Raw genomic sequence first — 21,320 nt, forward strand, 5'->3', positions numbered from 1 at the left:
CCTGGGAATAAGCAGACAAGAGCCCTGAACATCTCAGTCCTTTATCCTGGGCACTGGGTGCCCAGCCCTGCGCTCAGTGCTTCTGTGGGCCATCTTGTTCACCCTCCCCACCTTCTTCTGTGAAGAAGGCGTTATTCCTGCCAGATTTTCTCCCCTTTTGAAAGTTGGGGCAAAATTCACATCATCTAAAATTCACTATTGTAACCATTTTATTGTATTTTATTTTTTTAAATGTGTATTTATTTTTGAGAGAGAGAGTGTGCCAGCTGGGGAGGGGCAGAGACACACACACACACACACACACACACACACAAAATCCCAAGTGGGCTGTAGATTCTGAGCTGTCAGCACAGAGCCCGACGCGGGGCTCGAACCCACGAACCGTGAGAACGTGACCTGAGCCAAAGTCGGAAGCTTAACGGACGGGGCCACCCAGGGGCCCCTTCACCGTTTTAATATGCGCGATTCTGTGGCCTGTGGTGCATTCTCCGGCTTGGGCAACCACCTCTGTACCTAATTCCAGAACATTCCATCACCCGGAAAGGAGACCCTGTGCCCAGCAGCACTCACCCCCGCCCCCTCCCCAACTCCCGGCCACCGCGGTCTGCTTTCTGGCTCTAAGGATTCGCCAGGTCTGGACAGTTCACGCCGATGGACTCCCCCACGGCGCTCCCTGTGTGTCCGGCTTCCGTCGCTCAGCGGGGTGTTCGCGCCGTCCAGCCACGTAGTGGGTGTTAGGACTTCGCACCTTTTTACCGCCGAATAATGCTCCGCCGTGTGGATAGACTCCGTTTTGTTTATCCATCTGCCTGCTTGGGGGCGTCTGAGTTGTTTCCACTTTTTCACCCCCATTTTATTTTTTTTTTAATTTTTTTTTAACGTTTATTTATTTTTGAGACAGAGAGAGACAGAGCATGAACGGGGGAGGGTCAGACAGAGAGGGAGACACAGAATCTGAAACAGGCTCCAGGCTCCGAGCCGTCAGCCCAGAGCCCGACGCGGGGCTCGAACTCACAGACCGCGAGATCGTGACCTGAGCTGAAGTCGGAGGCTTAACCGACTGAGCCACCCAGGCGCCCCCCCTTTTTTTTTTTTTAATTTTTTTTCCACCCCCATTTTAAAGACAATTGGAAACTGCATCCAAACCCGCTATTGGCCTAAGGGCCACACCTGCCCGTGACCCAGAAATTCCCCCCCGAGACCTTCACCCGAGAGAAACGAGAGTGCACGTGGACACCAAGAGCTGGTAAGCCACACCGGAAACAGGTCAGATGTGCAGGGACAGGGCGAGCGTGCCGTGCTCCTCGTGGGGCAGGGTCCTGTCCCTCCACAGAGAGGGAGGGGTGACAGAGTCCCACGGGGCCTCGGGACGATCTCAGAAACCCGACGCGGAGTGAAGGAACCCAGACCCGAGAGTGCGGGTGGCTCTGTTTGTACGAAGTTCTCGAAAAGCCAGACGTGCAGTGACAGAGAGCAGATCAGTGCTTTTCACGGGCCGGGGAGGGGCACCAGGCAAGATTTCGGGGGTGACGGAAGTGTCGTTTGGATGGGGGCGGCGGCCACACAGGTGTATACGGGTGTCAGCCTTGACTTATTTTTTTAAGTTTATTTATTTATTTATTTATTTATTTTTTTTATTTATTTTTGGGACAGAGAGAGACAGAGCATGAACGGGGGAGGGGCAGAGGGAGAGGGAGACACAGAGTCGGAAACAGGCTCCAGGCTCCGAGCCGTCAGCCCAGAGCCCGACGCGGGGCTCGAACTCACGGACCGCGAGATCGTGACCTGGCTGAAGTCGGACGCTCAACCGACTGCGCCACCCTAAGTTTATTTATTTTGAGAGAGAGAGAGAGAGAGAGAGAGAGAATCCCGAGCAGGCTCCGCACTGTCAGCTCGGAGCCGGGTGTGGGGCTGGAATTCACAAAGCATGAGGTCATGACCCGAGCGGAAATCAAGTGTCAGCGCTTGACTGACTGGGCCCCCCAGGCGCCCCTGAACTTACTTGAAACGGATCCGTCTTAGCGAATACACTGCGCCTCCGTAGAATCGGCTCAAGAAAAGCAGCTGTGTGTCCCTGCCCCCACACCCACAGTCCTTCCTGGCCCCACTCTGGTCCCCGTTCTCCAGACGGGGCAGGCTGAGCCCCTCTATTCTGTCCGGAGTCTGAGTTTGCCCCAAGCTGAGCCCACGGGGCCGGCACGTAGGAGGTCCTGCTGCCCGAGGCTTGTGACCCCCCTGATATACCCTGGATGGAGCGTAGAGCCCAGATCCGGAGGCTCCGTGTAGAACCTGGGCCCGAGGCCGCACCCTCCCTGGGACCGGTGGCCAGGCCTCCGTCTGGACCCTGGGGGCCTGACCCCCGGCATTCTTCATGCTGGTGGTGTAGACATGTCCGCACGGCGGGGCGTTCAGCCCGGTGGCACCTGCTGAGGCACATCACTTCCCCCTGGCGGGTCCACGGCCACCCCCTCTCCACCTGGAAAGGAGGAAACTGAGGCTCCGAGAGGTGCTGTCCGTTGACCCGGGTCTGTCAGCGGGCGAAGGCAGAGCCGGGGTTCTGACATGCAAGGAATCGGCCCGAGCAAGTGTGGGTCAGAACGTACAACGCTGATGTCGGGGACGGTCTGGGCGGCCGGGGCACCCGCAGTCTCGGGTCACCGCCCCCGGGACGGCCCCAGGGTCTACACCAGCTGCTCCCCCAACAAGGGGCCGATTCGAGGTGATGCGGGTGACAGGCTGGCAAGGGCCGTGGACAGGTCTCTGTCTGGGAGGTGCTGCGTCGCCGTGTGTGTGTGTGTGTGTGTGTGTGTGTGTGTATCTGTTTCTGTCTCTCCCTGTGTCTGTATCTCTGTCTCTGTGTTTCACCATGTAGGTGAGGTCGTTTTGTCTGTCTGTGCACCCACGTCTGTCTTTGGATGTCTCTGTCTCTCTCTGTTTCTATCCATCTATGTCTCTGTATCTGTCTCGTTTTGTTTCTGTACCTCCCACTGTCTCTTTGTTTCTGTTCTCTCTCTCTCTCTCTGCCTCGGTCTTTGATGAGTGTCTGCCTTTCCCTGACTGTCTCTCTCTGGTGTCTGTTTCTGTCTCTCTGTGGCTCTGTCTCTCTCTGTAGCTCTCTGTCTCTGCCTCTCTCTGGTGTCTCTGTCTGCTTCTGGCTCTGGTGGGAAGAAAGCCCTTCTCAGGGCGGGGACCCGAAGGAGGGGACGGGCCTGCCCTGACCTGGCGCGGCTCCTTCCCAGGCCGGCTCTGGCGCCTGTGGGCCGGTGGGAAGAGGCATTCGGCCCAGGGAGGCCAGGGCCTGGCAGGCAGGCCTTTCCCGGGACGGGCCCTCCCGCTCCCCGCCCCCCTGCAGCTGGCTGCCTTTCCCTCTCCCTGTGTTTCCAGGGCCCTGAGCACTGGAGGGAAGGCCCTGCGTCCGTTTCAAGGGCTCCCACTCTGCGTGTCCTGGGGCCCTTTGGGAGGGGGTGTCCAGGCCCGGGCCCCACCCCTTGGTGCAGCCTCCGGCCTCCCTTGTCCCCTCATGGGACCTTCCCAGTCGAGTGCCCACCATACTCCCCTTCTTGGCCCCTGTCTGGATGAGCTGCTGGGGAGCCCCCAACAGCTTTGAGGATTGAGGCCATTGGCAGGACCCCATAGGTCAGAGGCTCCCCCACCCCAACCCGGGCAGGGCTGGCCGAACCGGACTCCAGAGCCACCAGCCCGCCCAGAATAGCTATCTACTCAAAAAGACAGAGCCCAGCGGGCCAGACGTAGCTTCGGAGGTGACCGACCTGAATTCTCGGCCTGTGTCAGTTACTGTGTGTCTCCAGGTTCAAGGTCGTCGTCTCCCAGGGAGGCTGAGACCACAGCCCGTGGCCGCACAGATGTCCGCAGTAAACGTCAGCCAATCATTCCCCACCGACCATCCTGCCTGGCAAGGGCAGTGCTGTGCCAGGAGCACCTGCCCTTTGATGGGAGGGCCGGAGGGCAGGCACGAGCTCAGGGCTCTCAGTGCCTCCTCACGAAGCGCTCTTGCAACGGAGACTTGTGAGAATCAGCACGCACTGACGAGCCGCCGTGCATCCCGGGCTCTGTGTCAGGCTCCTGGGGTTCCTTCCAGGCAGGCAGTTCCCACCCGGAAGCCCCCACCAAGGGCTCTCCGCGCGTCCCTTGGTCCAGTGTGGGGGAGGTACGTGGCCTGGCGGGAAGCAAGGGGTCAGGCCGGGCCGGCTGCCTGGAGGATGGGGCCTGCGAGGGGGCAGAGAGTAGCACAGGGTAGAACGCTGTAACTGTGGCTCCTGCCCGGCCTCCCTCCCTGCCTCGGGTGGGTCAGAAGCTGCACGCGTTCCCCGCCCCCCCCCCCCCCACCCGGCGTCCCCCGGCGGCCTGGCCCTGGCGGCCACACACCAGGGTCCCAGCAGCTGGGAGGGTGACAGCTGGGCCCTGCCCTGGTGACAGGTTCCAACATGTTCCCTTCCAGGGTGGAGGCAGATTCAGAGAGGAAGGAGGAGGGGCCCCTCAGAGGGTCGAGGTGGGGCAGCTGGGGATCCAAGGGACTCGGGTCTGTGTCTGGGCTTGCCCCGCGCCTGCTGGCAAAACCCTTGGCGTGTCCCTTCCCCCATCTGCAAAGGGCCGATGATCGTGACCCCGCACAAGGTTGTCCCAAGAATAAAATAAAAGTCTGTGATGCGGAAGCTGAATGAAAGGACCAGCCAGTAGCCCCCAGGGCGGTGACCTTTCATACCACCGCTCTGAGAAGTGGGGACGTTGAGGCTCAGAGAGTTTCACTCGCTCGGGTGTTCAGGGGCAGGGCTAGGGAACTCTGTTAAATTTTGCTGTCTATATGGCGTCTCCCCGCTGGATTTATAGGCTCCCCGAGGCCTTATTTCTGCAGTCGGCAGGGAGCCCAGTTGATAAACGGGGAATCAATGAGCGAATCGACCGACGTTAAGCTGTGTGATGCCCTTTGCCTCTCTGGGCCTGCCTTTCAGTATCTGTCAGGTAAAGGACGGGTGCGCCCAGCTCTGAAAAGCTTTTAGGCTAAACTCCGGGAACGCAGTGCGGAGAACTGCAGGTCAGGGCCTGAGCACGGGGACTTTCCAAGGTCCCTGGTCATTTTTAGCCTCGCTCCTAGGGGACAAGCGACCCGCGATCTGTCCTCTGCCCGGCCCGCGCTCAGCGAGTTCTTTTTCTGGCTGTATGAACTCAGGCCGCGTGCGCAGCCAAAGTTAAACTCAAGAGGGCTGGACACGTGGCTTGGGTGGGGAGTCGGAACAGATGGCAGGCCACCTGTCGGAGGGGTGGCTGTGGCACAGCAGCTCCCACCCAGTGGCCCCTCTGCCGCCTGCCCCCCCCCCCCCACCCTCCCGCCTGCCTCTCGGCCTGTCTCTCCTCCTCCCTGGGCTCCGTGCACCCCTGCAGCCTGCAGGCCTGCGCTGGTGGGGAAGCCAGCGTCTCCTCAGAGGCTGGAGGGAAAGCGAAACTCAGGCGAACAAAGCCAAGGGGGCTTGGGTCACCCCCAGAAAAGACCCGAGCGGGGCCGTGTGCCCATCTGCTCCTGAGTCTCCCCACACCCCTGACCCACCACTGCCCCCCCAGAGTGAAATGTCACCAAGTCTGTGGGCATTTAAAGATTTGAGGCTCCCAGGGCACCTGGGGGCCTCCGTCAGTTAAGCGTCCGACTTCAGCTCGGGTCATGATCTCACGGTTCGTGGGTTCGAGCCCCGCGTCGGGCTCCGTGCTGACAGCTCGGAGCCCGGAGCCCGCTTCGGATTCTGTGTCTCCCTCTCTCTCTGCCCCTCCCCGGCACACCCTCTGTCTCTCCCAAAAATAAACATCAAAAATTTTTTAAAGATTTGAAGCTCCTACTATTTAAAAAAAAAAAATCACAAACCAATATATATGCGCGGTTCCTGGTAGAATGAAAATACAAAACACCTATAAACAAAAAGAAGGAAACCACCACCTGTAGAAGGAACCCACCCCCCTGGCAGGTACATCGACTCTCGGTGTCCTGTCTTCTTTCCGTGGACGCGAAGATCGTGTTTTCCAAGCTTTTGCTCGCACAGTATCGGTGTAATCCTCTCCATCAACAGCAAGGCTACCGTGGCAATCATTTGGGACGCCTGTGTCTTGACCCGGGACCCAGTCCCTCACCGGAAATGCCCAAATCGCAAAAGCTCGAGAAACGAAGTTTGCGCGGAACCCGATCGGTCACAGAGATCTGCCCCGAACTGACGTGAGGCCGTTTATAGCCTCTGTTTCCCTGCCTCAGCGCGAAGATTCACATGTTTTGCTGTAGAAATATCCATGAGTTTGGTTCAAGGTGTCGTGTCGGACCCCACTGAGGTGTCCAGTAACACTGTGCGGGGTTAGCCGCGGAATTGTGAATTCCGGAACTCGTCTGGTGTCACGGAGGTGTGCTCTTGGGTTTTAACTGGGTGGATGTGTTGGGAGCTGGACATTTGCTGGGTGTGGAACCCTCTCTGCTGGTGTTTTGTATGTAGTAGTCACGTCAACACCGAGAGAGGGCACTGTGCCCTGTTCACAGGTGGAAACACGGAGGCTCAGGGGGTCAGAGTTGAACCTGGATCCTTGGCTACCAAGTTCAAGCACGTACTGCCCCCCTGCCTCCCTCCCCGCTCTTTCCTGATACGATCTGAGACCCAGTGATATCAGTGTTTTTCTTTCTTTTAAAAAAAAAAACAAAACGTGTAAACCTGTTTTTCTTTTAAAAGTTTATTATTATTTTTTTTTAACGTTTATTTATTTTTGAGACAGAGAGAGACAGAGCATGAACGGGGGAGGTGCAGACAGAGAGGGAGACACAGAATTGGAAGCAGGCTCCAGGCTCCGAGCCATCGGCCCAGAGCCCGACGCGGGGCTCGAACTCACGGACCGCGAGATCGTGACCCGAGCTGAAGTCGGACGCTTAACCGACTGAGCCACCCAGGCGCCCCTTAAAAGTTTATTTTTGAGAAAGAGTGAGTGGAGGAGGGTCCGTGAGAGAGAGAGCGAGAGCGAGAGAGGGAGAGAGAGAGAGAGAGAGAGAGAGAATCCCAAGCAGCCTTTATGCTGTCAGCGGAGAGCTCGGCACGGGGCTCGAGCGCGTGAACCTCAAGACCATGACCTGAGCCACAAATCAAGAGTTGGACGCAAAAAAAAAAAAAAACAAAAAAAAAAACAAAAAAGGGGCGCCTGGGTGGCGCAGTCGGTTAAGCGTCCGACTTCAGCCAGGTCACGATCTCGCGGTCCGTGAGTTCGAGCCCCGCGTCAGGCTCTGGGCCGATGGCTCGGAGCCTGGAGCCTGTTTCCGATTCTGTGTCTCCCTCTCTCTCTGCCCCTCCCCCGTTCATGCTCTGTCTCTCTCTGTCCCAAAAATAAAAAAAAAAAAAATATATAAAAAAAAAAAAAAAAAAAAAAAAAAAAGAGTTGGACGCTTAACTGACTGAGCCGCCCAGGTGCCCCTGATATCTGTGTTTTTCGAACTGTGGTCCGTGCCCCCTGCCTCGGGGGTCCCTGGATACTCCAGGCATCAGCTTGCCAAGCAGACTCGTGGCGATCCTGGGGCTCTTCAAGCTGGAGACTTTCCGCCCTGCGCCCCGGAGACTGGGGTCAAGGGAAATGCTGTCCATGATAATGGGGGCCCGGGGGCTCCAAGGTCTCTGTTTTGTCTCTGTGTTTGCCTCTGCATCCTGCTGCCAGTTGCACGTAGACACCGCCGGTTCAGGAGCCCCAAGTCTCTGGAGCAGCCCGAGGACTACCGGCCACACCCTGTTGGCCTCAAAGCCATGGCTGGGAATGGGCTCTTCAGACCCAAGCCATTAATTTTGGGTCACAGAGCTCAGTTCAGAAGCTACCTCTCCTGCCCACTCCCTTCTCAGAGCCTGGCCTTCTTGCATATCTCAGGGACACAGGACAAAGGTCCCATGTGAGCACAGCCACCCCCCTCCCTGTGCTTCTCCTCAAAAGAATAGTTGTATCTTTTATCTTAATGCAGCCTGTCCGTCTTCCCTTGCTGCTTTCCTTTTTTTTCTAGGAGTAAATTCTTCCTTCCTCCCACCAGCAACTCATCTATCCGTCATCCCTCCTCTTTCCTTCCCTCTGTCCATCCATCCAGTCAGCTACTCACCCATCCATCATCCCCTATTTTTCCTTCCATCCATCCGTCTTCTTTCCATCCATCCATCTATCCATCCATCCACCCATCAGCCAGCCAGCCAGCCAACCAGCCATAATCCCTCTTCTTTCCTTCCATCTGTCCATCCATCCATCCATCCATCCTTCCTCTTTCCATCCATCCATCCATCAGCCGACCAGCTAGCCAACCATCCATTATCCCTCTTCTTTCCTTCCATCTGTCCATCCATCCCTCCTTCCTCTTTCCATCCATCCATCCATCAGCCGACCAGCCAGCCAACCATCCATTATCCCTCTTCTTTCCTTCCATCTGTTCATCCATCCATCCATCCTTCCTCTTTCCATCCATCCATCCATCATCCATCAGCCAACCACCTACCCATCCATTATCCCTCTTCTTTCCTTCCATCCATCCATCCATCCATCCATCCATGCATCCATCCATCTATCCATCTTTCCATCCATCCAAGCATCCATCCACCCATGCACGCATCCATTCATTCATCCTGGTACCCAGTAGGTGCCCAATAAATCATAGTTGAACGAATGAATGAATGATGAGTTTCTCCAAGCGGTCTATCTAGTGACCTTATGAGAAAGGGGGAAATAAGATTCACCTAGAATAAGTGATTCTGATTGGATGAATTCCTCACATCTCTCCTCATCCATCCATTCATCCATCCATCCATCCATCCATCCATCCATCCATCTGTGCATTCTTCAGCAAATGCTTACTGAGTGCCCCGTCAGTGCTGGGCATTATGCTAGGTTCTGGTGCTAGAGATACAGTATTGAACAACAACAAATGTCTGGCCCTTACTCTCACGGAGCTTGCAAATTTGGTGGGGGGGAGGTGGGGGGAGACAGATGTTAATCGAATAACCACACTCATGAATTCACAACTGCGAACGGCACGAAGTGCCCAGAAGGAAAAGAAATCACCTAGCATATCCCAGCGGTTCCCGAGCCAGGCCTGAGGACCAGAGAGGGCTCCCGTGAGGTCTAGACCCTCCCTCAGGAACCCAGAGATGAACCGGGCACCATCAGGAAAAGGACACCCACCCCAGGTGGCTCAGGAGAGGGAATTAAATGAAGGGACCTGGTTACAAAAGTGATAAGCCGGTTGTAAGAGGAGCAGGAGATTAGGAACCACAGAGAGCTGCTGTCACCTCCCCCCTCCCCGCCCAGGCTGGAGGGACAGAGAGGAGTGTTACTGGAGCCACAGCAGAAATATGCCCTTTCTGGAGACACTGCCCGAAGCAGAGAGGGAGAGACGTGGAGAGGGGAGAGAGGAGAGAAGAAGGGAAAGGAAGAAATACCCGGCTTCTCTCTCTGTCCGTCGCTGGGTCTCCCTCCAGGGCCTCCATTGGCTGAACCTAGCGGGTAGTCACACGGCGGGGGAAGCTGGGGTATGGAGTTTGCAGGGCCTGCCCGCAGAGCAGGAGAAGGGTGAGGAACGGCTTATGTCTGGCACAGGCAGGAATTAAACAGGCACAGAGGGGAGGGAAGCAAGTTCCCGTTCCCGACAACCGCGACAGCACGTGCAAAGGCCCTGTGAGGCAAAGCGCGTCGTGCCTCCTAGAAAGGCCAAAGCACCGGGAGGGCGGAAGTGGCCAAGCGGAGTCCTCGGGTCTCCGGGGGACCTGCTCAGGCTCCGGCAAAGAGGGGGTCTGACCACCTGAGAGCCATGAAACCTGAGAAGGAGGTTTTACGTAGGAGGGAGGCCGCGGCCGGATTTGCACTTTTGAAAAGATCACGCGGGCTCCAGCGGAGAGGAGAGCAGATGTGAGGCGCCCACAGAGGGGAAGCAGGGGGGAGGCCTCTGCTGCCCCTCCCCCAACCTCGGCTTCCACCCCGAGCCAGGGCGCCCCCACCCCGACTCCTCCCCACCCTCTGGCCGCACGCACCCGGCCACTTCCTATAATGCGATGTTCTCTTCCTTGACCATGTGTTTGCCTTGCTCTTAGATCTTTGCCCCCGGAAGTGGCCTCCCGCTCAGCCCGCCTCACCCGCCCCCTTCCCCTCCGCTAAGCACCCCCAGCTGCCCACAGCCCGGGCCGGGGTGCCAGCCACCACGCCACCTGTTCATGGCCGTTTTCCCCTCTCCAGTGGCTCGGCTTTCAGGCCCGATAAATATTAATGGCCGTGCAGGGTCGCGGGTGGCCCCACAGAGAGATAGTCTTTCTGGAAGGCGCGTCAGGGTGCCCAGCCCGAGTTGCCGCGGGACCCCGGGGGCCTGGTCCCGGCCTCCTGCCTGGCCCCACCTGCACCCCTTCTGGGGGTGAGCCCGGAGCCTCGGGAGACCACCCAGAGCATCAGACTTGCTCTGGTTCTCTCGTGAGGCCAGGGCCGGTCATCACGGGAGCCGAGCCCCGGGGTCCCGAGCAAAGCCTGGGGTCAGGAAGGAATACTAGAGCTCCTGGACAAGGGCACCTTGGCCTCGAAACCATAAACCCGCCTTTCCCGAGGGCTTGGAAGAGCTTTCAGCTGAGAGGTCCCCCCCCCCCCCCCGACGCCGCGTGCGTGCGGCCTGGAAAGAGCCAGGTCCCCGGGCCTCGGCCCCTCCACCTGTTAAATAGAGGGGGTGGGCTGGAGAAGGTCCCAAGCCTCAGCTTTCCGAAAATACATACTTCTTCAAGGCAGGAGCCATTCGGGGAGCAGCCGGGGAGAAACAGACGGTCCCTCCCGTACCTTCCGCGGGGGCGGTGCGTCTGTATTCAGAGGGGCTCCGGTCGCCCCACGGCGGTTTGGGGAAGCGGGCGCCGTCATTCCCCACACGCGTGTGCGCTCGGAGGTGTGGCTCCGTTCAGCCACTTGACCGGGGCCGCGCAGAGACTAAGTGGCAGGGCTGAGATTTCCATTCCAGGTGCTGACATGCAGTGGGGACGTAGCGTCATGCTTGGGAGGGTGGGCCCTGGGGCCTGGGTTCCAGCTCTGTCCCTTAGAAGCTGTGTGATCTCGGGCAAGTGGTTCCGCGCCTCTGGGCCTCACTCTCCTCATGTACGAAGTGGGAATAACCCTAGCCCAGCCCGCCCCACCCCCCCAAATACGCTTTGCATCCCGGGGGGAGTGGAGTCAGGACTCCCAGTGGGAACTGGGGACTGTAAGTCACTGTTCCTGGTGAGTGCCGTCCTCTCGACAGCTGGAACGTTCTAAATCATTCTAAGACCTGGGCAGATTGGAATTTTAAAATGTGTTTCCCCTTTTAGAGCAAGCCATGCCCGAGTATTTCTGGCCTCTGAAAGGAATACAGTTTCGGAGCCGGGTCCGAGAAACCACACGTGCTAACACAGCCCAAGGAAAACACCGACCCCCGGGCCCTTGTCCTTTGCGGCCCGTGTGGGCTTCGTGGGGGCTGCTGGGCGGGGAGACGGCACACGGGGTCGGGCTGGCGAGTGGGCGGCTGAGAGCGGGGGCGGGGGGGGGGGAGCCAGGGAGCCCCGGGTGTGCCGTAAGCCACCCCGAACGCGGTTTCTGACATCTCGGTACGCACAAACGCCCTGGGGCCCGCACTCGTGCGCCCAGAGACACGGTATGAGTGTTCGACAAAAGGCGTGGGCCAGAACGTTCAGAGACGCTCTGTTCGTGTCAGCCTGAGACAGCACCTAGCCGAAAGCTCGTCTAGAGCGGTAACGGGTGACGGGCGCCCGGGGTGCTCGGTCGGTTGAGCGTCTGACTCTTGATGTTGGCTCAGGCCGCGATCTCACGGTCTGTGGGATCGAGCCCCGCGTCCCACTCTGTGCTGACAGCACGGGGCCCGTTCGGGATTCTCTCTCTCTCTCCGGGTCTCTCTCTCTCTCTCTCTCTCTCTGCCCCTCCCCCACCCCTTTTTCTCTCAAAACAAATAAACTTAGAAAGAGAGCGGAACGGATCAGTTACGGCATCGTCCCCGACGGAATACTATATAGCAAACAAAAGAAAAGAAAGAAAGAGAAGAGAAGAATCCCGTACGCCTCCAGGAGAAAGCAGACAAGGGTTTCACAGACATAATACAGAGCCCAAAGCCAGACTCAAAGAGGACATATGACATACTTCTATTTATATAAGGTACAAAGACAGTCTGTACCAACACATGCCTCCACATGGGTGAACCCTGAAAACCTTACGCTAAGTGAGAGAAGTCGGGCACAAAGGACCACAGAGTAGACAATTCCGCTTAACTCGAAACGTTCCGGGCAGGCAAACCCACAGAGACACAGCCGAATAGGGGTTGCCAGGGGGCTGGGGTGGGCGGGAGGTGATGGATAAAGGGTCCGGAGTTTCTCTGGGGGGTGGTGAAAACGTTCCGAAGGTGGCCGTGGTGGTACACACGTCAACGTGCTGAAAGCCACTGAGCTGGGGGATTGTGTGGCGTGAGAATCACGTCGCAATAAAGCTGCTAAAAAAGTGACAAACCGGTGTGGTGTTGGAAGCCAGGACGCCCCGGGGCTCTGGCCGTGGGTCCTTACCCTTGGTGGGGGGCGGGGCCCGGAAGGGACACCAGCGGGGGTGGGGTGGGGGGGGGGTGGGCTCCTGGGAGGCTGGACCTGCCTTCTTTCTGGGTGCTGGTAACACAGATGTGCTCGGTTTGTGAACCTCCCGCAAGCCGTCCCCACAAGGTGATGCACGCTTTTCAGGGCCGCGCGGCAGCGAGAGGTGTTTAGAAACAAGCCCCCCGGGTTAGGACTAGACGCGTGCGTCGGTCTCGCTTCTCGTCCCCATCGTGCGCCCGGCACCAGCCGACCACAGAAGTGAAAGACCAGGGCAGGCGGGCTGGCGGGCCGGCCTTCGGTGACTCAGAGCAGCTGGAAAGAATCTGTCGCTGCTGGCCGCCAGCCCCCGCCCCCCGTTAGCCAGCGCCCAGGACCTGCCGCAGCCCCCCGAGTGTTCCGGGCCTGAGGGTGAGGGAGCCGGGCTGGGTGGGGCCCCTGGCGGAGCCATAGACAGGACTCGAAGGCGTCCAGGAAGCGCTGGCCGTTAGCCTCTCTGGCGGCACCCGGCGAGGGACAAGGGTGCCTTTATTGCAGAGGATCAGGGATGGCCGGCCGGCCGGCCAGGAGCTGGGCACACAGCAGCGCGGATGAGAGCAAGACTCCGAGGCCACTTCCCAGCCCTGTGACCTTGGGGACGTGCTAAGCCTCAGTGTCCGCATCAGTACAATCGGGTGACAAGAGTGCCTATTTTCTAGCCTGTCACGGAGGCTGCACCGGCTCGTGGAGTCAGCCTGGAATGCAGCACACCTCAGCGGCCGGCGTGGCACCCTGGGGGACACGGGCCGGTTGGCGTGAGCGCCTCCCGCAAGCCACGCACCCCTGAGGCGGCTCGTCTGTTCCCAGCCCTTCTGTTCCCAGCCCTCCCCCCGCCCCCCTCCCCGTGCCCTACCTTCTCGGGGAAACCTCCCTGACCTGGAAGGCTGGCAGCTAACCACATAAATGATTGCTGCAGATTCTGTGCAGCAGACCAGGGGTCTGCAGAGAACCCAGCAGCCCGGGAGCATCTGAGTTCACTCGAGATTTATGTGGAGTGTTTGTCCCCGCATCCCCAGCCGCGGGGCCAGCCTGGCGATCGTTCATCAAAGGGGTTTTACGAGGCCCCGGGAGTTCCTGGCAACGGCCTTGGGTTTCGAGACGGAGGGGGTCGGGGGGGATGGTGTCACCCAAGGGGAGACTGGGCTGTTTGCTTCCGGATTCTTTTTCCTGGTGGACGGGAACCACGCGAGGCTTTAAAGGGCACCCGATTCTGCTCTTGGGACGTGCACCCCCACGCACGGGCGCCTCACTGGAGAACGCAGGCAGTGTTTACTTTGGTTTTTAACGAAGCGATCTGCACGGGGGTCTCGGGCCCCCGCGACGGGAAGGTCGCCCTGCCTCCTCCACTCCCCAAAGCTCTTGTATTAGAAAAAAAGGGGCGCTAAGACAGGGTCACTCAACATGCTGTGCGTTTTTATTTTTATTTTTTCAACGTTTTTTATTTATTTTTGGGACAGAGAGAGACAGAGCATGAACGGGGGAGGGGCAGAGAGAGAGGGAGACACAGAATCGGAAACAGGCTCCAGGCTCCGAGCCATCGGCCCAGAGCCTGACGCGGGGCTCGAACTCACGGATCGCGAGATCGTGACCTGGCTGAAGTCGGACGCTTAACCGACTGTGCCACCCAGGCGCCCCGATGCTGTGCGTTTTTAATGTTTACACGGAACAAACTGGCCCGCGTCGAAAGTGCAAGGAAATCTCACTATGAGGGCCTGTGCCTCTGGGCCTCAGTGTCCCTGTGTCTCAAATGGAGAGGACGATTCCCGCTCTTCCTCCCCCCGCCCCCCCCCCCACATTGCTATGTCATGTGAGCTAACGGGTGTGAAATGGCTCATAAGCCCGAGGCCCCCATAAATCCCGGGGATTTTTTTTTATTGTTAATGGTTGCATTCCTTCCGTCTGAGGAGGACAGACTTCTGCCGGTGGCCTGCCATGTTTAAAGCTCTTTCTGAGAATGGCAGAAAAGTGCTTGCTTCATTCTTGGGGGGTGGGGGGAGGAGAAAGAAGGAAAAAAAAAAACAACAAAAAAACCAGGGCAGTCAGATGATAAATTTTGTTTTCCTGGTCCCCAGTGAGCCAGAGGCCAAACACAGCCTCTGAAATAGCCAAGACAGGCCAGCCTGCAGAAGGAAACGGCCCTGGGAGGGGTGCTTGAAACACACACATGCAGTTTCGAGGGAGGACCCAAAGGGCAAAGGCCCCGAGGAGAAGGGGGGAGGCTGGGCGCCTGGAACGGACTCGGCCTCCGTTGCCGGCCCCCGCGGGGGGGAGCGGGACACTGGCAGCCAGCCGGCAGGAGCGGCCGGGCAATTCTGGAACAGCACCGATGGAGCCCCAGCCACGTCCCTGGCCTTGTGACACCGTGCGACAGCACAGGGGAAGCCACTCAGGTTCTGCCCCAGTGGCAACAGCAGGCCCGGAGGCAGATGCACACAATAACGTGCGATAAGTGCGCAGAGCCTGGAAAGTCGCCTCGCCGGCAGGGTGAGGGCAGATTCCTGTGGTTTCTGGGCCAAGACAACCCCACAGGAAGCTGCGAATCTGAGATGCGCCCAGATGTTCCAAGCTGACGGCCTTCTGGTCTCCTTCAGAACCAAGGTGGGGCGCTTTCTCGCCGTCTGTCCGTCCGCAGGACCGGCTCTGCCCTTGAGCACCTGTCGCCCCCCACGCCCTAGGAAGGAAGATGGGGAGTGCAGGCAGTGGTTCACGGGGCCCGGGGGGAGATGGGGACCCTCTTTCCAGCTGCAGGGAGGCCATGTGCTCAGAGCGGGAGCAGGGGCGTGGCTCTGCTGGGGCCGGGAGGCTGTGGCTCCCAAGTGAGGTTAACACAAGGGGGCCTCGACGCGTCTCATCTTCTGGCACGTGTCCCGCCTGTTTGCGTCCAGACGGGGACCCATCAGGGCCTCAGTTGCCCTGGGTGTGAAACGGGGAGCACACGTGAGGCACCGGAGGCCATCCCTGCCCCGACCCACCAGCATCTTTGGACTCAGGACAGAGCTCGTCTTCTTAGCTAACAGCCAGGGAGCTACAAGGTGCCTGGGCTCTAGCTCAGCTGCACCAGGCTGTGCGACCTCGAGGCCTTGACTTGTCTTCCCTGCGTCTCTGTCTCCTCGCCTGTAAACTGGGGGTACGGGACAACCTACCTCACAGGCCTGTCGCACAAATTTGGTGAGTTTACGTCTGTAAGGCACAGGTCCCGGTGAGATTAACATTCCACCAATGTGTCCAAACACAGTTATTTCCGGGTCCGTGGAGAGCGTGTTTCACCTGGATTGTCCCAGTTCACCCCCCTCGCAGCCCTCCGGGACAAGCCATTTTGTTATCCCTGTTTTGCAGATGGGGAAACTGAGGCTCAGAGAGGCGAAGTCGCAGACCAAGGCCATACAACGAGTAACTGTCACACCGTGCCAACGGCTCCACTCCTCGGTCACCCACCCACAGATGGCCAACCATCATCACCTGCCTTTTCCCTCTGATCTGTGGTCACCTGCTTCCTGGTTGCTGAGATGCGTGCCAGGGGACTTTCCTGAGTCACTGGTCATTGAGGGAAACTAAAACATCCAGCTGGATGCCTCCCTCCTCCCACCCCGGGTCCACTTCTCACACACACACACACACACACACACACACACACACACACACACAGAAGGCACATGCTCGGGAAGTTCCGCTTAAAGACCAGCTTAGCCAAGAAAACTCCCACCTCCCTCATTTTGTCCTGTTGACCCCCGTGGCCCTCCTCCCTCACACGGAGCCTCAAAGGGGCCACACGCACACATTCTCACTCCCAACGTGCCAGGCCTCTGTGCCCAGGGCATCACCCTGCCTCAGTTCATGGGCACACACACACAAATCTGGTAAGGGTCACCACCGCACTGTGCAGAGCAGGAAACTGAGGCTTGGGGGGCTAAGAGGTTCGTCTGACGCTCACACAGACCGAAGAGGGACGAGGCAGGATCGGGACCCCAGTGCACGGGACCCAGGCCCTGAGTGAGGCCCCAGATATGTGACCAGCGAGCAAGCCAGACCTGGTTCCTGCCCCGGGGGTGCAGGGCCCGGGGCGGGGCGGGGGCGGACCCAGGCTGCAGCTCAGGGAAGAGTTGGACAGAAAAATAAATAGAACCAACAGCAAATTCCTTTGCCAGTGAGTTGAGACAGGGAATAGCGCGGGGGACCTGCTTGGGATGGTGAAGGCAGGGAAGCCTTTGGGGGAAGACGCTGCAGCCGAGGCCACAAAGGTGAGCAGCAGTCGCACAAAGAGAACCCGCGGAGGCATTTTGAGGAGGGAGGAAGCACGAGCTTAAGGGGTTCACGGGTAACCCCACGGGGATCTGCATTTCCAAAGGGGCACGGTTTCACCGGTAACCTCTCGGTCTGTGTGGGGCTCGAGGGTTGTGCTAGGGGCCCAAGGAGTGGACCTTGCCCCTTAACGTTTCCTCATCGGTTCCCTCCTGCCACCAAAATGCCAGAAGCAGGGAGAAACCCTTGCCCTGCCCCAGCATTCCTTGGGGACAGTTTTTGCCGACGCAGCTCTTTTCTGGGTCTGGGTGAGGAGCTGCAGTACTGGGTTTCTGGTGGTGGTGATGATTTTTTTCTTAACTCCTAGACTGTGACCCCTGGAATACGCTCCAGGGGTTCCCAGGAGGCGGCCCCTCGCCCTTGTTCTGCTGATTTATAATGCGTGCGCCCCCCACCTCCCATGCCAAGGGGGAAGCCTAGGTTTCTTTACGTGCCAGTGCCCCGGAGGGCAGAGGGCCCACCCGGCACCTTTGTCCCCAGGCTCACTCTGGGTTCCAGCTGGCAGGCAGGGGCGGCTCACTGTCAACTGCTCTGAAGTCAGAGACTCAGAGACTCTTGAAGCTGGAAGAGACGTCATTTCGTAGACGGGAAGAGGAGGCCCAGCGAGGCCTGGATTCGCACAAGGGCCTCCCAGCCTGAGCCAGGGCGGTGGGGAGGACAGAAGGGGCCCGGCCACGGGACCACATGTTTGCCTGGCGTGGGGCTTGGAGTCCACTGCCTGGGGCTGAATCCCTCCCGCCACTCCGGAAGAGTAACTTAAACCCCCAGTGGCTCTTTTTTCCCCATCTGCGAAATGGGCAGATGTCAGCACTCAACCCAGAGTTAGTTACTGGGGGCAGGCACTGGGCTGATGTGTAGAAAGTGCTTAGCATGGCCCCTGGCACGCAGTCGGTCCCCTGCCAGAGCTCCTAGTCATTAGGAGGAAGAAAGGGCCCAGAGTTGTTGAGTCACTTGCTCTGGAACACACAGCGCCGAGACACGCAGGACCCTTTCTGTGCTGCCGGTGGGGCTGCAGTGGCCGCGGGGCAGCGGTGGGGAGAGCTGTGTGGCAGGTTAAGGACTCCGGCCCCCTGACGGCGCCTTCGCCACCACGCCCCAGGAGCCAGGGAACCGCTCCTGTTCCGTCTCCACATTCGGCGCACTGGACCCCGAAAGGTGCCCCAACCCGGGGCGGCGCAGGGCCGCCAACGGCCCTCCTTCGCCCCCCACCCCCACCCCCGCCGCTTTCAAACGGGGAGGGGGCCGCAGCGCCCCGAGCCGCCCCTCCCGAGAGCCACTCTCCCCCCCGCCCCCCTCCCCCCCCACGGGGCTCCTCGGAGTCTCGGCGCCGGCCGCGTCCTCACCGGGCTCCTCCCGCGCGCCCCGCTCGCCCTTTACTTAACCGCTGTCCGGGTCGGGGGGGGGCGGGGAGCGAGAGCGAGAGCGAGAGCGAGAGCGAGACGGAGAGAGAGAGCGCGGGCCCCTGCCCGGGGCGGGATCCTCGGCGCGCGGGCCCCCGCCGGACACGGCCCCGACCGCGGAGCCGCCGGGCCATTGTGCGCAGTCCGGGCGGCGGGGGGGAGGGAGCGCCGGGGAGGCGGGGCGGGCGCGCGGGGGAGGGCTTCCCCGCCCGCCGCCGCGCCCGCCCCCCGCCCCTCCCCCGCCGCCCTCCGCGCCGCCCCGCCCCCCTCCTCCCCAATTAAATGACCCCACGCTTTGGCAGGCGCCGGAGCTCGCACATGCGGCCGCCGCTCCAGCCGCCCGGGGCCCGCCGCCGCCGCTGCCGCCGCCGCTGCGTTCCGGGCGCGCTCGCCGCGGCGCCGCCGGGGGCTCGGCAGGCCGGGGGGGGCGCCCCCGCGAGCGGCCGTGCGCCCGCGCCCGCGCCGGCCGCCCGCCGCCAAACTTCGCGGCGCGCTCATGCCCCACGTCGGGCGCGGCGTGGGCGGCGTGGGCGGCGGGCGCTGAGGGCGGCCCCGGGGGGCGCGGGCGCACGGGCGGACGCGGCGCGGCCATGAGCGGGCGGCCGGCGCCGCTCTCCCGCAAGCAGCGGCTCATGGCAGCCGTGGGCGAGCGGGCGGCGGCGGCGGGCGGCGGCGGCGGCGGCGGCGGGGGCGGGGGGGGCGCGCCGCTCTCCTGCTTCATCTGCGGCGGCGGCATCGGGCGCGGCAAGGAGCTGAAGCTGCAGGTGAGGCAGCCGGTGGCGGCGGCGGCGGCGGCGGCGGCGGCGGCGGGCGCGGGCGCCGCGGCCCAGCCCTTCTTCCCGTTCCTGCAGCAGCAGGAGCCGGCGCCCGGCGCGCGCGAGCTGTGCCCGGCCGACGGCTGCGTGCTGGTGTGCGCCGTGTGCCGCTGCTTCCTGGGCGAGCAGTGGGCCGCGTTCGAGCGCGCCCGCACGCCGGTGGACAAGCGCATGTACTGGCTCAAGCGGCCGCACCAGTGCGACGCGGGCGCGGCCGGGCGCCGCGGGGCCGCCGGGGGCCCCCGCGAGTGGAACGTCGCCTACGCGCTGGGCGGCGCGGCCGGCGACGAGACGCGGGACTCCGAGCTGTCGGAGCTGTCGGACGCCGACCCCCTCTCCGAGCCCGAGCCGGCCGCGCGCGACGCCGCCAGTCCCCGCCGGGACGGGGCGCCGGCTGCGGCGGCGGCGGCGGCGGCGGGGGCGGCGCGCGGCCCCCCGGGGCCCGGGCCTCGCGCGGGCCGCTGCCAGGAGTGGAGGCCGGCGCCGGGACCCCCTCCGGGACAGCGCGACGCGGAGGAGGAGGAGGAGGAGGAGGAGGAGGAGGAGGAGGAGGAGGAGGAGGAGGAGGAGGAGGAGGAGGGCGTCCCCTCGAAGCCGCGCGGGGACGGGGAGCCCAAGGCCGGCACGAGGCGCCGGCGGAAGACGGCCGGGAGGCACTGGGTCCCCGAGGCCCGGGCCAGCGTCCTGAGGGGCGTTCAGGACCCTTGGCAAGGCCCCCCGGTCCAGGCGGCCCCCGCGGACGGCGCCAAAGGAGTGCCTCCGGGCACGGCCGCCGGGACTCCTCCGGAGAGCAGGCCGCCCCGGGAGAGCCGCGGGAGCTACTGCATGTCCGAGGACAGTGACATCAACATCACCAGCGAGGAGGAGCCCCTGGCCGGCGCCAAAGAGAAGGAGAACGGAGGCGCCGGCCCCTGGGCTTCCCCGGAGAGCCGGGCCGCGCCAGCAGAGGGCCTCTGCTGCTACGTCTGCGGGTCGCCGCTGGCCCCGGCCTCGCGGCACCAGATCCACGTGCAGAAGCAGGAAAAGTTGGCTCAGGCGCCCTTCTTCCCCTTCTTGTGGCTGCACAGCCCCCCTCCGGGGGCACAGCCCATCAGCGAGGGCGGCAGCACCCTGGTGTGCCCCTGCTGCTTCTCCTCGCTCATGCAGCAGTGGCAAAGCTTCGAGCTGGCCAACGTGCCCGTCCTGCAGCGACTGTACGTGGTGCCCCTGAACAGCCATGCCCCGGGCATGGCCTCCAAGGGCCGCCGGCTCCCCGGGGAGGAGGGCCCGCCTGCCGGGGCCCTGCCGGAGGCCTGCTATCTCTGCGGGGAGGATTGTACCCAGGACGCCCGGGCCGTGGCCTCCAGGATCCTGAACGGCACCCCCAGGGGCTCCATGCATTTCCCCTTCCTCAGCCTCCTGCCCCGCCCCCCCAACGCCCGGGGCCCCAACAAGCGCTGCGAGGTCCGGAGCTGCCCCAAGTGCTTCAGCGTCCTGGAGGACGTGTGGGCCCTGTACCGGGCCTGCCGCAACGACGAACTTATCACCTCCGTGCAGGGCTTCCTGGGCAGGTACCACCAGGCCTTCTCTGCCTCGGACCCCGCCCTCTCCGAGCCGCCCGCGTCGGCCCCGGGCAGCCCGGCCTCCGTCTGCTACGTCTGCGGGGCCGAGCTGGGCCCTGGGAAGGAGTTCCAGCTCAACGTGAACCCCTCGGGCCGCCTGGGCGAAAAGGAGCCCTTCTTCCCGTTCCTTACCGTCTACCCGCCCGCCCCACGCGCCAGGCCCGCGGACTCCACCGGCCTGGTGGCCACCTGCGTGCTGTGCTACCACGACCTGCTGGGCCAGTGGCTGCAGCACGAGGCCCGCGGCTCCCAGCACGCCGTCAGCGCCTGGTCTCGACAGTACCGGGTGGAGACGTTCGTGTGCTTCTTCTGCCGGCAGGAGAAGGAGCGGTGTCTGGGGCTGAGGGCCGTGCGGGTCGCCCGGCTGCCGCTGTTCCTCTACACCCTGCGAGCGAGCCACAGCCTGCTGGTGGACGATGGGCGGCAGCTGATCATCGGCGCCTGCGTGGAGTGTGGGACCCTGGTGTGCGCCGGCCAAGGGCTGGCCCGCCAGGGGCCCCTCGGTTGGAGCTCCCCGGCGGCACCGGCGATGAAGGTAAGCGGCGGTTTCCTCTTTGGCCTCTGCCATCCGAGCGGGGA

The 21,320-nt window shown here is 61.6% G+C and overlaps 1 protein-coding gene and 2 long non-coding RNA genes across 11 annotated transcripts in view; 2 read left to right on the forward strand and 1 right to left on the reverse strand.

Annotated features, from left to right (window-relative positions):
* Window positions 1-16,067, forward strand: part of LOC131499105 (uncharacterized) — a 61,900-nt gene extending 45,833 nt beyond the window's left edge. The window contains exon 3 of the long non-coding RNA XR_009255727.1: window positions 15,963-16,067. This is a non-coding gene — a long non-coding RNA (uncharacterized LOC131499105). The remainder of the gene's footprint in view (window positions 1-15,962) is intronic.
* Window positions 15,290-18,166, reverse strand: LOC131499104 (uncharacterized). Of its 3 annotated transcripts, none has more exons than XR_009255726.1 (3): window positions 17,387-18,166; window positions 16,086-16,160; window positions 15,290-15,951 (listed from the first exon to the last, which is right to left on the reverse strand). It is a non-coding gene; the product is annotated as an uncharacterized LOC131499104 (long non-coding RNA). The 3 variants fall into 3 exon arrangements; XR_009255724.1 differs by having other exon boundaries at window positions 15,290-15,539; window positions 15,770-16,160; XR_009255725.1 differs by lacking the exon at window positions 15,290-15,951 and having other exon boundaries at window positions 17,387-17,486; window positions 17,756-18,166.
* Window positions 18,167-19,701: 1,535 nt separating this feature from the next.
* The window catches only part of GSE1 (Gse1 coiled-coil protein), a 394,460-nt gene continuing 392,841 nt past the window's right edge, over window positions 19,702-21,320 (forward strand). For 5 of the 7 annotated variants that reach the window (XM_058709026.1, XM_058709027.1, XM_058709030.1 and 2 more), the window contains exon 1: window positions 19,703-21,276. In XM_058709026.1, coding sequence (XP_058565009.1) covers window positions 19,966-21,276 — 1,311 coding nt within the window. In that variant the 5' untranslated portion in view covers window positions 19,703-19,965. Of the gene's footprint in view, window positions 21,277-21,320 lie in introns of all 7 variants that reach the window. The other 2 variants (XM_058709032.1, XM_058709028.1) reach the window with 1 other exon arrangement.

The sequence above is a fragment of the Neofelis nebulosa genome, chromosome 17 (genome assembly GCF_028018385.1).
Source record: "Neofelis nebulosa isolate mNeoNeb1 chromosome 17, mNeoNeb1.pri, whole genome shotgun sequence".
Taxonomy (NCBI): Eukaryota; Metazoa; Chordata; class Mammalia; order Carnivora; family Felidae; genus Neofelis; species Neofelis nebulosa.